At 40.1% G+C, this 13,959-nt stretch overlaps 1 protein-coding gene across 1 annotated transcript; it reads left to right on the forward strand.

Moving 5' to 3' along the window:
• Window positions 1-12,532: 12,532 nt before the first annotated feature.
• Window positions 12,533-13,472, forward strand: LOC131159745 (protein WUSCHEL-like). The gene is made up of 3 exons (XM_058114935.1): window positions 12,533-12,887; window positions 13,018-13,121; window positions 13,386-13,472. Exons 1-3 carry the CDS (start codon window positions 12,533-12,535, stop codon window positions 13,470-13,472), a joined length of 546 nt encoding a protein of 181 aa, XP_057970918.1.
• The last annotated feature ends 487 nt before the right edge of the window (window positions 13,473-13,959 follow it).

Here is a 13,959-nt window from a genome sequence, read left to right on the forward strand (position 1 = left end):
CATCCATGTTTTTCCACACCATATTAAAATTGATTTTTAATTTCGCCGCTCGGGGCACACGCGCTCCCGGGACATCGCGACAGCTTTAATTCTATTTTATCAAATTATTATCTACTGGATCCATGTACAAACCCAACTGATGCAGCTGCAGCAAGTGATGATTAATGGAGAAGCTAACAGATGAAGAGGTGGAGCAGATGATAAACGAGGGAGACCTAGATGGAGATGGGCAGGTTGACTAAGATAGAGGAGGAGAGGTTGTCGTATTTGTTAGGCAAGGACATGGCTCTGATACGATCATTGCAAGGAACCCATTACAGTTTCGTTATACCAGAAGTTAGCCTTATGCCACTCCTCAGTGACTCGGCAGGTTACGGGTATCCACTGTAAAGATATCCCTCGTAACATCATATAGACATTACAAGTCCATAGAAGTAAGAGGATAGAAGTCCTTCGGGCAGTTAGCCTTTAGGGGAAAGAAGGAGATTAGAAAGCCATGGAAGGAAGCAAACACTAGCTCTGATTTCAATTCAACTTGCTCTAACTTCTTTCCAACTAGCTCTGCCTTACAAAAGGGAAGGCAGTCCCTTTATATAGAGGTCTGAGAACGCAAACAACAAGAGTGACATAAAGCAAACTAGACGGAGACATAAAGTTGGACGATGACATAAAGCAAAGTCGGTGAAGACTTTGTGGCATCGACTGACAACTTTGTCAAAAGGACTCAACAACTGACAACTGACATAAATAAAGGTGACAGCACATGGGCGGCTGCATTTGTGCTGGAGTGACCCACCACCTTTAATTATGCAAGACTTATTGACGCGTCAAGCCAACAAACTTGGACTTTAAGCAAACTTACAGCACACACAGACATAGGACGGCCCACCATTGTGGACTTTAACATAATAATACATAAAGTAGACGCGGACGTAGCCTGTCATTTTGGACTTCTGCATGATGGTGAGAGATTCAGGTTGACGTAGTCTTCATCCGTTATCTGTCCATGAATCGGATGGTAGAACGTCATTTTCTTGTATGGGTTGTCTTCATCATCTGTGTCCATCGGATCATCTGGAGGGTCTGGTGGCTCTGGTGGCTTTGGAGCAGGAATCTCGTCAGGGATGAGGACGACGAGCTCGGAGCAGGACTTCAGGTCATTCAATTCACAGAGGTGGTTCAGCAGTGAGAACTTGTATCTTGGCCACGTAGAAAGGTTGTACAGAGTATCCCATTCATAAGCTTGATTCTAGGACCATAACAGCTTTCTGGTAGGATTGTAGAAATACGGTCGATGGAGTCTGAAAATACTGTGTACGGCTTCTGCTTCCACTGGGTCCATCTTCCATAAGTTGTGGTTTCCCATGAGAGCTGTTAGCTTCTTTCTCCATGTAGACAGTGGATCGAACAATTGGAGGAAGGTCCAGAATAGTGAGTTCTGGTTAGCTGGATCATGAAGATGGGTATACGTCTCCTGTAGAGGGATGAGTACAGCATGTACCTGCAAAACAGAAATATACCAGAGATACCATAATACATGTTTGTGGAAGGAGGATGGTTTGATGACGTATGGGTTAAGAAATGGGTAGGCTGGAAAGGTTTGATGATGACCAATGTTCTTGGCATAGTGATAATGGGAGATTCTTGCACAAGATTTGATTTTATCTGGATCAGTGAGGTCAGGGTCCAAATCTGGAGGAAAGTGGATATGGGTAGAGGCACTAAGGTAGAGGATATCAAGAGGAGAGGATGAGGACGAAGCCATGAGTATCAGTGGTATGGCTTGGTGGCTGGTAATGAGGAAGGCTATTTTCCTGGGGCGAGATAGCATATCTGCGAGAACATTATGGTCGCCTTTTATATGCTTCACGGAGAAGTCATATCGGGAAAACCAATCTTTCAATCTGAGAATCTGCGGATCAGGGAGAATCTTATTGTGGAATTCAAGCATCTTCGGAAAGGATGAGTTGTCCATTTCAACAGTGAAGTGCTTCGATCTGACGTAAAAGTCGAACTTTTGAATTCCATTTTTCACCGCAATTATCTCCTTGAATACGGTGTGATAATGTTTCTGCGATTCTTTGAATTCTCCGCTTGCATGTCCACAGTAGGCTCTTTTGTTGTCCTTATCTTCAAGTAACAGTGCACCCCAATAATGATCACTTGCGTCTGATTGGAGGATCAGATTGCCGGTAGATGGAATAGTCAGAGGCGGTGGATCCTTGGCAGCTTTTTTCAAATGTCTGACAGCATTTGTCTGATCAGGGCCCCATGGGGGTGGTTTCTTCTTCAACAGCTGTGACAGGGAGCTGGTGTGATGGCTTGCGTGCGGGATGAAGTCTCTGACATAATTAATTATGCCAGAAATTGTTGAATTTCCTTGACAGAAAGATTAGTATCTGGAAACTTCAATAATTGTTCTGCGAGATGTGGACCTGGGCAGATAGTTCCGTGGGAAATTTTCATCCCCAAGAAATCAATTTCTTTTTGTCCAATCACGCTTTTCTTTTCTGATAACATGATCCCGTACTGTGATGCCAACTGGTGAAAATGTTCAAGGAGCTGATGGTGTTCTGCATGACTTTTTGAGAACAATAATATATCATCGATGTATATCAAGGTACTATGCAGAATAGGATTGAAGATCCTGGTCATCGCTTTTTGAAACAGTGACGGCACGATCTTTAAACCGAAGGGTAAAACTGTCCATTGGAATTGTTCATTCGGAATACAGAACGCTGTCTTGTATCTGTCATCTGGGTGAATACCGAGTTGCCAAAATGCACCTTTGAGATCGAACTTTGAAAATATTTGTGCTTCAGCAAGATGGATGAACCGTGTTCTGGCTTTTGGAATAGGGAACTTGTCATCCTTGATGAACATGTTCAACGGCTTGTAATCAATAACCAATCTCTTTTTTCCTCTGATCTTCTCTGATCTTTTTTCAACATAGAATGCTTGACATGCCCAAGAGGAATTAGTTGGTTCAATGAGACCTTGTCTTAATAAAGAATAATATTCTTCTTTGGCGAGCTTAAGGTCTGAAGGAGACATTCCCGGATGTGTAGCTTTAGTTGGACTAACATCTTCATTGAGTTTGAAGGGAATGTGGATAAAGAAATCTGGGTTTTTCCAAAGTGGATGATCATGAATAAACTGATCATGACTTTCAGCACATAACTTCAGAAGTTTGTTTTGGATGGACTGGAAATCTGGACAGGAATACGAAAGAGAATAAATCTTGTTTGTCTGGGTGAAAGGCTTGAATTCTCTTTTGTACTTAATTCCAGTGGGAAGAATTCTTAATGATTTCGAAAGACAATAAACATCCCATCCTAAAAGAACATCCTTTTGAGGGAGTGGACTACCGATTACCTGAGTCCAAATGATGCAATTAGGAAGGAGTTTAATCCCGATTTTGTTTTTGGAAATCAAAGAGGTTGTAAAGATTTGATCATTGGCTGCTCTGAAAAACTGAGTGTGGGAAGACCAACAGTCTGGTGGTAAGACTTTAGGATTGATCATGGTCTTATGAGATCTTGTATCAATGAATGCAACAGCAGGAATAGGTTTACCATGTTTTTCAGGAAGGAGCTGGATCTGGACATGAGGGCTTATTTGAGGATTTTGAGAAAATAAAACAGGCTGGACTGGTTGAATCTGAAGAGATTCATCTGTCTGATAATCATTGTCTGAATTAGAAGTTTCTGAATCAGTGAGGACGAGAACTGTTTCTTCTGTCATCTCTTCTTGCTCTGAAAGAATAGATTCTGCATCTGCATCTAATTCTTCATTTTGTAACTGTTGAGCAAGCTTTGCAGATTTTGTTCTGTTCCTCGGGCACTGTTTTGCATAGTGTCCTTTCTTCTTGCAAATGAAACAGCGAGGAGATTTGTCATGTCCTCTTCTGTTCTTCTTCTTGAAGAATCTGAATCTTTTCTTTTTTCTGTGATCTTTCTTTGAAAGTTTGTCAGAACCGTAGTCTTTGAAATGCTTCTTCTTTTTGGGACTACAGATGCAATTCTTCTCTTTGCATTTGATCTGTAAATAGGGCTTTTTGCATTGCTTCGTGAACTTATGATTCTGCTTGATCATCTTTGAGAATAGTTGATGAGTGTCACACAACTTCTCAAGAGCAGTGAGTGCCAATTGATGAATTTCTCCAAGAGAGATTTCTTTGAGCGGCCGAGAGAGTGAAGCGATCTTTCTCTGTAAGTCTAGCTGGATATCTTCTGGTAATGAATTAATATAAACTTGTCTGAGATTATCATCATGAAATCCACCAAGAAGATAATACCGTTTAGACATTCTCTGATAATGAAAATCAAGATCCTTCTTCTTTAAAGAGCAACATCTCATTTCAAAATATTCTTGACGAACAACGTTGGCGTGAATGTCTGGATCACCAACAAATTCTCTGTAAAGTGTTCCCAATGCAAAGGAGGGAATCTGGGAATTAATGAACGTAACTTGTCTGAATTCACCAAGACTTTGAAACCAATCTCTTAGTGTACCAGTAAATCTGGATGTAAATTCAACAAGAACTGATTGTAATGTGTTCCCTGATTTTGAGAGTTGGAGATCAATCCATGCACCAAATTCACCAATTCTGTCTCTCCACTTGGTTGGAGGTAATCCGTCAAAAGAGAACCATGAGTTGTTGTTTGAATGATGAGGAGCCGATTGAGGAGGAGCCGAGGTGGCTTCCGAGGGTTCTTCCACAATAGGGACTGTGGTATCGGACTCGTCATAGAATTCTTGAGTTCTGGACGATCCTGGTTCTGTGGGAGATGCCATCATCATGCTGATGAGATCAGTTATCTCTTGATCTGTGGATGAGGAAAATGTTTCAGCTTCTGTGGAAACATCACTGTCATCTTCAATAGGTTTTTCAGGAATTGGGTCAGCAAGGAAGGATGGAGATTGATCAGGTGAAACAAATGGACTTTTAAGTTTCTGATCAACATGTTCAGGTGGTTGATGAATAGGTTCAGGAGGCAAAGGTTTTGCTGGGATTGGAGATCTGCGAGCAACAGGAGCTGCTGGAATAAAGGAGTGTTTTCTCAGGATTTCAGCAGTAGATTTGAAGTGTTTGGAATAATCAGGCTATCTGTATGATGGTGTTGGTGGTGACTGAGGAATGAAGGAATATGATGGAGAATATGGGAAGGCTTTAGGTGTGTAGGTTGGTGTGGGAGGAGCTGGACGATATTCTCGTTCAATCTGTGATACTTCTTCTCTGAGTCTTCTGATTTCTTCTTCTTTAGCACTGAATAGTGAGCCAAAGTATCCTTCAGAGATGAAATGTCTGAGTTCAGAACTAAGAACATCAATCCTTCTTTTAAGATCATCATATAACGCTTCAATTCTGGAATCAAGGGTATCAAATCGTTGATTCATCTGAGCGCCATGGTTGATGAGTCTGTCAACTTTGTTGTCAATGGCATTCAGCATCGTGTTCTGTGTTCTAGCATTCTGGGTTTGCCAGTTCAGAACTTGTTCAGCTTGTGATGGAAGCTTCCTTGATCCGTCTGGTTGAACTTCAGAGGGTTGGATGAATGGTCTAGAGTGAAGGTTGGAATCGTATGATCTGGGTTCCAATGGTGGAAACTGTTTGTCATATGGAGTAGCCATGAAACAAGGAATTGGCTGGGTTTCTGGGAGTTTGGAAACAGGAGTTTGATAGGGTTCAGGTTGATAAGGTTCTGGTTCAGGTTCTTCAGGAGGAAGGAGACCTTCTTCTCGAAGAATTTCAAGGGCTCTATCGTAGATCCATAAGGGTTTTGGTTTTGGATCTGGACGTCGGATGCCTATCCATGGGCTGGATGGGTCATCGGGTTTTCTGTTGGGAGAAAACGGTTTACAGGATGGTTTAGTTTCTCTTTTTTGTGTTTGGCGACATGAGCAGTCTGGATCGCACATGGAGGGGTCAACATCCCATATGAAGTGACCTTCAATTTTGTCTGTGTAGATAGGAGATCCGTCTGCTTCAACATGACTGACCGGAATGTCATCCTCGAAAGTAACAGGCTTTATCATTAATGACTGGAACACCGGAGGTGTACTGGATGATGCTGTGTCTTTCGGGTTGAAAACTGTTTTTATCGTACCATCTGGAAGTCTTTGGAATTTTGGATCTGAAAGATGGATTGGTGAGGACTGTTGATGAAGCTGCTCATAGTTGGAGATCCATTCAAGAGGAATGAGATCTTTCAATTCTTCTCTAGGGATTTGCCGTGGGGTCTGTAAGATGGTCGGAACATCATCTTCTCGTTCCGCAGTGATCAGGATGGTATCTTCAGACTGTCCTGGTAGAGGAAGATCAACGGCGTGATCTTGGAGTCTGTAGATCAGTTGATGATGCAGGGTAGCCATGTAGGTTGATGAGACTTGTGGAGCGCCAGTGATTTGCAGTTGAACCTTCATACAGTTTCTTAGGTTCTTGTTTCTGAGAGGAATATTGAAGTTGGGAAAGAATGTGAGACACACGCTACCAGCTTGGAGAGTGGTTAGCGAGGTACCGATTGCTGCATGTTCATACTGCGTATACGTCGTATTCAGCAAAGTGATTCTGGCGGTGACTGGAAGACCTTTTCTGCCATGGAGTGTCAGAAGGAGTCTGACAGCACCAAAGTGAAGATGCGTATAGCCTTCTCGAATCCACTGGTTGATGAGATCTTGATCGAGCTCAAGATCGACATACTGTTCTTTGGTTGTGGCTGGAATAAGGCACTTGTCAAGAGCGGTTGTCTGTACAAACTCTTTGACTTGTGGTCAGTTGTGAGAAATGAGAAGTGTCCGTACTTGATTAGCTAAAGACTTTTTTCTTCTGAAAATATTGTAAGGATTTACAAGAGGGAGAGAGGTTTCCTGTATCTGTGTAGAATCAAGAATGTACGAGTATTCTACTAGGTTTGTAATTTTGGAAGAAGTGGTTTTCTTGATAGTGGAAGGTAGAGAGATGGAAGAAGAGAGTCGAGCAGGTGTAATATCAGAGCTTTGTGAATGAGAATCCATGGTTAATGAATTTCCCCTTTCAGCTATTTGCACCTCAGTACTTCTATAATTTACTTCTATGGCCTAAACTTTTCCCTAGACTCCAGGCAAGGACATGGCTCTGATACCACACGAGAGTCGGGAGACCCAAGACCTTCCAAAGGAAAGCAACCCAATCTTAGACCACATCTCCAACACAGGCCTTCCACACGGCCACTCAACGGAGAACTCGGGTCCTTCAACTAAATGCTTTACCAGAGGAGGTCTTCGGGGACCGTACTACCTTTCTGTTGTGCAGGATCCTCATAGAGGCAAGCACAGAGCATACTCGGCGCCATGATACGATCGTTGCAAGGAACCCATTACAGTTTCGTTAAACCAGAAGTTAGCCTTATGCCACTCCTCAGTGACTCGGCAGGTTACGGGTATCCACTGTAAAGATATCCCTCGTAACATCATATAGACATTACAAGTCCATAGAAGTAAGAGGATAGAAGTCCTTCGGGCAGTTAGCCTTTAGGGGAAAGAAGGAGATTAGAAAGCCATGGAAGGAAGCAAACACTAGCTCTGATTTCAATTCAACTTGCTCTAACTTCTTTCCAACTAGCTCTGCCTTACAAAAGGGAAGGCAGTCCCTTTATATAGAGGTCTGAGAACGCAAACAACAAGAGTGACATAAAGCAAACTAGACGGAGACATAAAGTTGGACGATGACATAAAGCAAAGTCGGTGAAGACTTTGTGGCATCGACTGACAACTTTGTCAAAAGGACTCAACAACTGACAACTGACATAAATAAAGGTGACAGCACATGGGCGGCTGCATTTGTGCTGGAGTGACCCACCACCTTTAATTATGCAAGACTTATTGACGCGTCAAGCCAACAAACTTGGACTTTAAGCAAACTTACAGCACACACAGACATAGGACGGCCCACCATTGTGGACTTTAACATAATAATACATAAAGTAGACGCGGACGTAGCCTGTCATTTTGGACTTCTGCATGATGGTGAGAGATTCAGGTTGACGTAGTCTTCATCCATTATCTGTCCATGAATCGGATGGTAGAACGTCATTTTCTTGTATGGGTTGTCTTCATCATCTGTGTCCATCGGATCATCTGGAGGGTCTGGTGGCTCTGGTGGCTTTGGAGCAGGAATCTCGTCAGGGATGAGGACGACGAGCTCGGAGCAGGACTTCAGGTCATTCAATTCACAGAGGTGGTTCAGCAGTGAGAACTTGTATCTTGGCCACGTAGAAAGGTTGTACAGAGTATCCCATTCATAAGCTTGATTCTAGGACCATAACAGCTTTCTGGTAGGATTGTAGAAATACGGTCGATGGAGTCTGAAAATACTGTGTACGGCTTCTGCTTCCACTGGGTCCATCTTCCATAAGTTGTGGTTTCCCATGATAGCTGTTAGCTTCTTTCTCCATGTAGACAGTGGATCGAACAATTGGAGGAAGGTCCAGAATAGTGAGTTCTGGTTAGCTGGATCATGAAGATGGGTATACGTCTCCTGTAGAGGGATGAGTACAGCATGTACCTGCAAAACAGAAATATACCAGAGATACCATAATACATGTTTGTGGAAGGAGGATGGTTTGATGACGTATGGGTTAAGAAATGGGTAGGCTGGAAAGGTTTGATGATGACCAATGTTCTTGGCATAGTGATAATGGGAGATTCTTGCACAAGATTTGATTTTATCTGGATCAGTGAGGTCAGGGTCCAAATCTGGAGGAAAGTGGATATGGGTAGAGGCACTAAGGTAGAGGATATCAAGAGGAGAGGATGAGGACGAAGCCATGAGTATCAGTGGTATGGCTTGGTGGCTGGTAATGAGGAAGGCTATTTTCCTGGGGCGAGATAGCATATCTGCGAGAACATTATGGTCGCCTTTTATATGCTTCACGGAGAAGTCATATCGGGAAAACCAATCTTTCAATCTGAGAATCTGCGGATCAGGGAGAATCTTATTGTGGAATTCAAGCATCTTCGGAAAGGATGAGTTGTCTATTTCAACAGTGAAGTGCTTCGATCTGACGTAAAAGTCAAACTTTTGGATTCCATTTTTCACCGCAATTATCTCCTTGAATACGGTGTGATAATGTTTCTGCGATTCTTTGAATTCTCCGCTTGCATGTCCACAGTAGGCTCTTTTGTTGTCCTTATCTTCAAGTAACAGTGCACCCCAATAATGATCACTTGCGTCTGATTGGAGGATCAGATTGCCGGTAGATGGAATAGTCAGAGGCGGTGGATCCTTGGCAGCTTTTTTCAAATGTCTGACAGCATTTGTCTGATCAGGGCCCCATGGGGGTGGTTTCTTCTTCAACAGCTGTGACAGGGAGCTGGTGTGATGGCTTGCGTGCGGGATGAAGTCTCTGACATAATTAATTATGCCAAGAAATTGTTGAATTTCCTTGACAGAAAGATTAGTATCTGGAAACTTCAATAATTGTTCTGCGAGATGTGGACCTGGGCAGATAGTTCCGTGGGAAATTTTCATCCCCAAGAAATCAATTTCCTTTTGTCCAATCACGCTTTTCTTTTCTGATAACATGATCCCGTACTGTGATGCCAACTGGTGAAAATGTTCAAGGAGCTGATGGTGTTCTGCATGACTTTTTGAGAACAATAATATATCATCGATGTATATCAAGGTACTATGCAGAATAGGATTGAAGATCCTGGTCATCGCTTTTTGAAACAGTGACGGCGCGATCTTTAAACCGAAGGGTAAAACTGTCCATTGGAATTGTTCATTCGGAATACAGAACGCTGTCTTGTATCTGTCATCTGGGTGAATACCGAGTTGCCAAAATGCACCTTTGAGATCGAACTTTGAAAATATTTGTGCTTCAGCAAGATGGATGAACCGTGTTCTGGCTTTTGGAATAGGGAACTTGTCATCCTTGATGAACATGTTCAACGACTTGTAATCAATAACCAATCTCTTTTTTCCTCTGATCTTCTGTGATCTTTTTTCAACATAGAATGCTTGACATGCCCAAGAGGAATTAGTTGGTTCAATGAGACCTTGTCTTAATAAAGAATAATATTCTTCTTTGGCGAGCTTAAGGTCTGAAGGAGACATTCCCGGATGTGTAGCTTTAGTTGGACTAACATCTTCATTGAGTTTGAAGGGAATGTGGATGAAGAAATCTGGGTTTTTCCAAAGTGGATGATCATGAATAAACTGATCATGACTTTCAGCACATAACTTCAGAAGTTTGTTTTGGATGGACTGGAAATCTGGACAGGAATACGAAAGAGAATAAATCTTGTTTGTCTGGGTGAAAGGCTTGAATTCTCTTTGGTACTTAATTCCAGTGGGAAGAATTCTTAATGATTTCGAAAGACAATAAACATCCCATCCTAAAAGAACATCCTTTTGAGGGAGTGGACTACCGATTACCTGAGTCCAAATGATGCAATTAGGAAGGAGTTTAATCCCGATTTTGTTTTTGGAAATCAAAGAGGTTGTAAAGATTTGATCATTGGCTGCTCTGAAAAACTGAGTGTGGGAAGACCAACAGTCTGGTGGTAAGACTTTAGGATTGATCATGGTCTTATGAGATCCTGTATTAATGAATGCAACAGCAGGAATAGGTTTACCATGTTTTTCAGGAAGGAGCTGGATCTGGACATGAGGGCTTATTTGAGGATTTTGAGAAAATAAAACAGGCTGGACTAGTTGAATCTGAAGAGATTCATCTGTCTGATAATCATTGTCTGAATTAGAAGTTTCTGAATCAGTGAGGACGAGAACTGTTTCTTCTATCATCTCTTCTTGCTCTGAAAGAATAGATTCTGCATATGAATGAATAAATAAAAAATGAGGGTAGCTGAGATACATGGGGCATGGGTTAATTAATCTGTGAGCTTGAAAATTTTTGTTGTGGTATGAATTAACTATGAAGTTGGTGCCAGCAAAGTGTGTATGTAATGTTGGCTGCAACCCTGTTTATCTTGCCGTGTATTTGAAAAGGCAAGGAAAGCCAATATGATTTCATGAAATTTTACACCCCATGTGCCTAACAGCATACATATATATATAAAGCTATTGTATAAACTAATGCGTGTGTAGTAACAACAAAACAAAATCCATTTCAACAATACAAAACAACTCCATTTTAACATTAAAATGGAGAGACAACCTAGATTTGTGTCTATCATTTTCAATCCTTCAATCTAGACATACATACATTTTTTTTCAAATAAAATATGGATCTTTTCGGAATTATTTGTTTCAACCAAGCCGAATTAACATAAAGGGGAAACTATTACTTAATAATGACAAACAAATACTAATAACTAATGTGTTTGTAACGTTTAAAACTATTTTCCACAATTGTACAGACCATAAGGATGGCCTTCCATTCCACAAAACTGAGAACTAATGAGAGAGAGAGAGTGAGAGAGAATATTGTTATTATTATGATGTGTATATCATTACTATCCATTAGGTTGGTTTACTATTAGGATATGTTATTAGGTATTATAGTGATTTCTCAAAATATAGTATACATGGCATATAGTTGTTGTTGTTGTTATTATTATTATTATTATTATTATTATTATTATTATTATTATTATTATTATTATTATTATTATTATTATTATTATTATGTATTGAATTACTATGGTATTATTACTACCATTATATTATTGATGTGTTATTATTGTTAAGCTAGGATTATATTATTATTAAGACAGTGTTATTATGATTATGCGTTATGAGTGCGTGTTATATAATTATAGTAATATTATTATTTATGTAGTAGTGTTGTGATATTATTATGTATTGCTATCATAATATTGGGTTGTATCATTAATGTAATATAATTAGCATAGGATTGTCATTTTAGTAATATGTTACCATTATCATTACTGCCTATTACTTCAAGTATTAAATATTCTTAGTATTTTTTATTCTTGGGTATATTCATATTTTGAATTTTGTATTATGATATTTATTTTTATTATTTTATAGTATTATTTATTTTCGTGTGTATATCATCCCTATGATTTTATTGCGGGGGTATGAGCCTTCGGGCATCACGTACCTTAAGCTCTGAGGGAATATATATGTATACATTACATTTATTTATTTTTCATGTGTATTTATAAATTGATAAAAGGAGTAATTTAAAGACTTTTTAAATTAACTTAGGGATAATTCTAAATTAATTAGGTACCGTTCATAAGAACGGGCGCGTAGGGGGTGCTCGTACCTTCCCCTCGCGTAACCGAACTCCCGAGCCTAACTCTGGTAACATAGACCCGTTCTATCCCTAATGATGTAGTAATCATGTGTTCTAACCGCACTAAAGGTTAGTGGCGACTCCAACATTCCCATTTTTCCTGAAAATATTGAAATTGATTTTTATTTCGCCGCCCAGGGCACACGCGCTCCCGGGACGTCGCGACACCCTTAACCACTCATTAAGAGTCATTATAAGCATCCCCTCAAGCAGCAAGCTACACTCATTATCAAGTCGGGGGCAGCTGTGGGAGTAGTAGAATAATGGTGTGCAAGCAGCAGAGAAGCAGTAGTGGTACCACAAGATGGGCACCCACGCCTGACCAGATTAGGATCCTCAAGGAACTCTACTACAACAATGGAGTTAGGTCCCCAACCATTGATCAGATCCAGTGGATCGTAGCCAGGCTGAGGCAGTACGGTAAGATCGAAGGCACAAATGTGTTATATTGGTTTCAGAATCGCAAGGCTCGTGAGAGGCAGAAGAAGAGACTCACCACTACTACTGATCAAATCCCCATGCAAAGATCATCATCTGCTCTTACTGTTGGAAACAACAGTACTATTGCCTTTCACGACAAGTACCTTAACTTGATCAATCCTTCCAACCCTGCTGCATGTAAGTCTTACATATATATATGCACGGATGCCATTTATATCCATATGCTCCTCTATTTCTCTTGTTCTATCATGTTTCCCCCAAAACTTTATATGGGTATTTTGTAAAAGCGTATCTTGGTTAATTGCAGATGTCTTCCCTTCTGATACTCCTCATCCTACTGCGGTTGCTGTTGGGCAGATGGGAAGCTGCTTCGGATATGGATCTGTGCCAATGGAGAACAGTTTTATTAGGGTAAGTCTGATACACACACACACACACACACACACACACAGATATATATATATATATATATATATATATATATAATCATGGCACAGATAGGTTTGTGCCTGCGGGTTAAGGTATATATTCAAACCCCAAAAAAGATTAATAAAAAAATTAATATATGTATATGAATGAATAAAGAAAAAATGAGGGTAGCTGAGATACATGGGGCATGGGTTAATTAATCTGTCAGCTTGAAAATTTTTGTTGTGGTATGAATTAACTATGAAGTTGGTGCCAGCAAAGTATGTATGTAATGTTGGCTGCAACCCTGTTTATCTTGCCGTGTATTTGAAAAGGCAAGGAAAGCCAACATGATTTCATGAAATTTTACACCCCATGTGCCTAACAGCATACATATATATATATATATATATATATATATATATATATATATAAATCTATTGTATAAACTAATGCGTGTGTAGTAACAACAAAACAAAATCCATTTCAACAATACAAAACAACTCCATTTTAACATTAAAATGGAGAGACAACCTGGATTTGTGTCTATCATTTTCAATCCTTCAATCTAGACATACATACATTTTTTTTCAAATAAAATATGGATCTTTTCGGTATTATTTGTTTCAACCAAGCCGAATTAACATAAAGGGGAAACTATTACTTAATAATGACAAATAAAATTTCCATTTTTCTCTGGAAAATTACATCGAAGCAGGGATGGTGCATGCTTTAGTACTACATCTCTTATGATCTGATATAAAATCAAATCTATCTTTACTTTTCAGAAATTCATACAATTTTATATTATATTGTGTCATAATCCACACAAATCGAAATT

This window comes from Malania oleifera, chromosome 1, assembly GCF_029873635.1.
Source record: "Malania oleifera isolate guangnan ecotype guangnan chromosome 1, ASM2987363v1, whole genome shotgun sequence".
Taxonomy (NCBI): Eukaryota; Viridiplantae; Streptophyta; class Magnoliopsida; order Santalales; family Ximeniaceae; genus Malania; species Malania oleifera.

Coding starts and splice junctions, on each gene's coding strand:
- LOC131159745 (XM_058114935.1), top strand. CDS start 12,533: ATGGTGTGCAAGCAGCAGAGAAGCAGTAGTGGTACCACAAGATGGGCA. Junction 12,888..13,017: donor TCCTTCCAACCCTGCTGCAT/GTAAGTCTTACA, acceptor GGTTAATTGCAG/ATGTCTTCCCTTCTGATACT. Junction 13,122..13,385: donor TGGAGAACAGTTTTATTAGG/GTAAGTCTGATA, acceptor TTAACTATGAAG/TTGGTGCCAGCAAAGTATGT.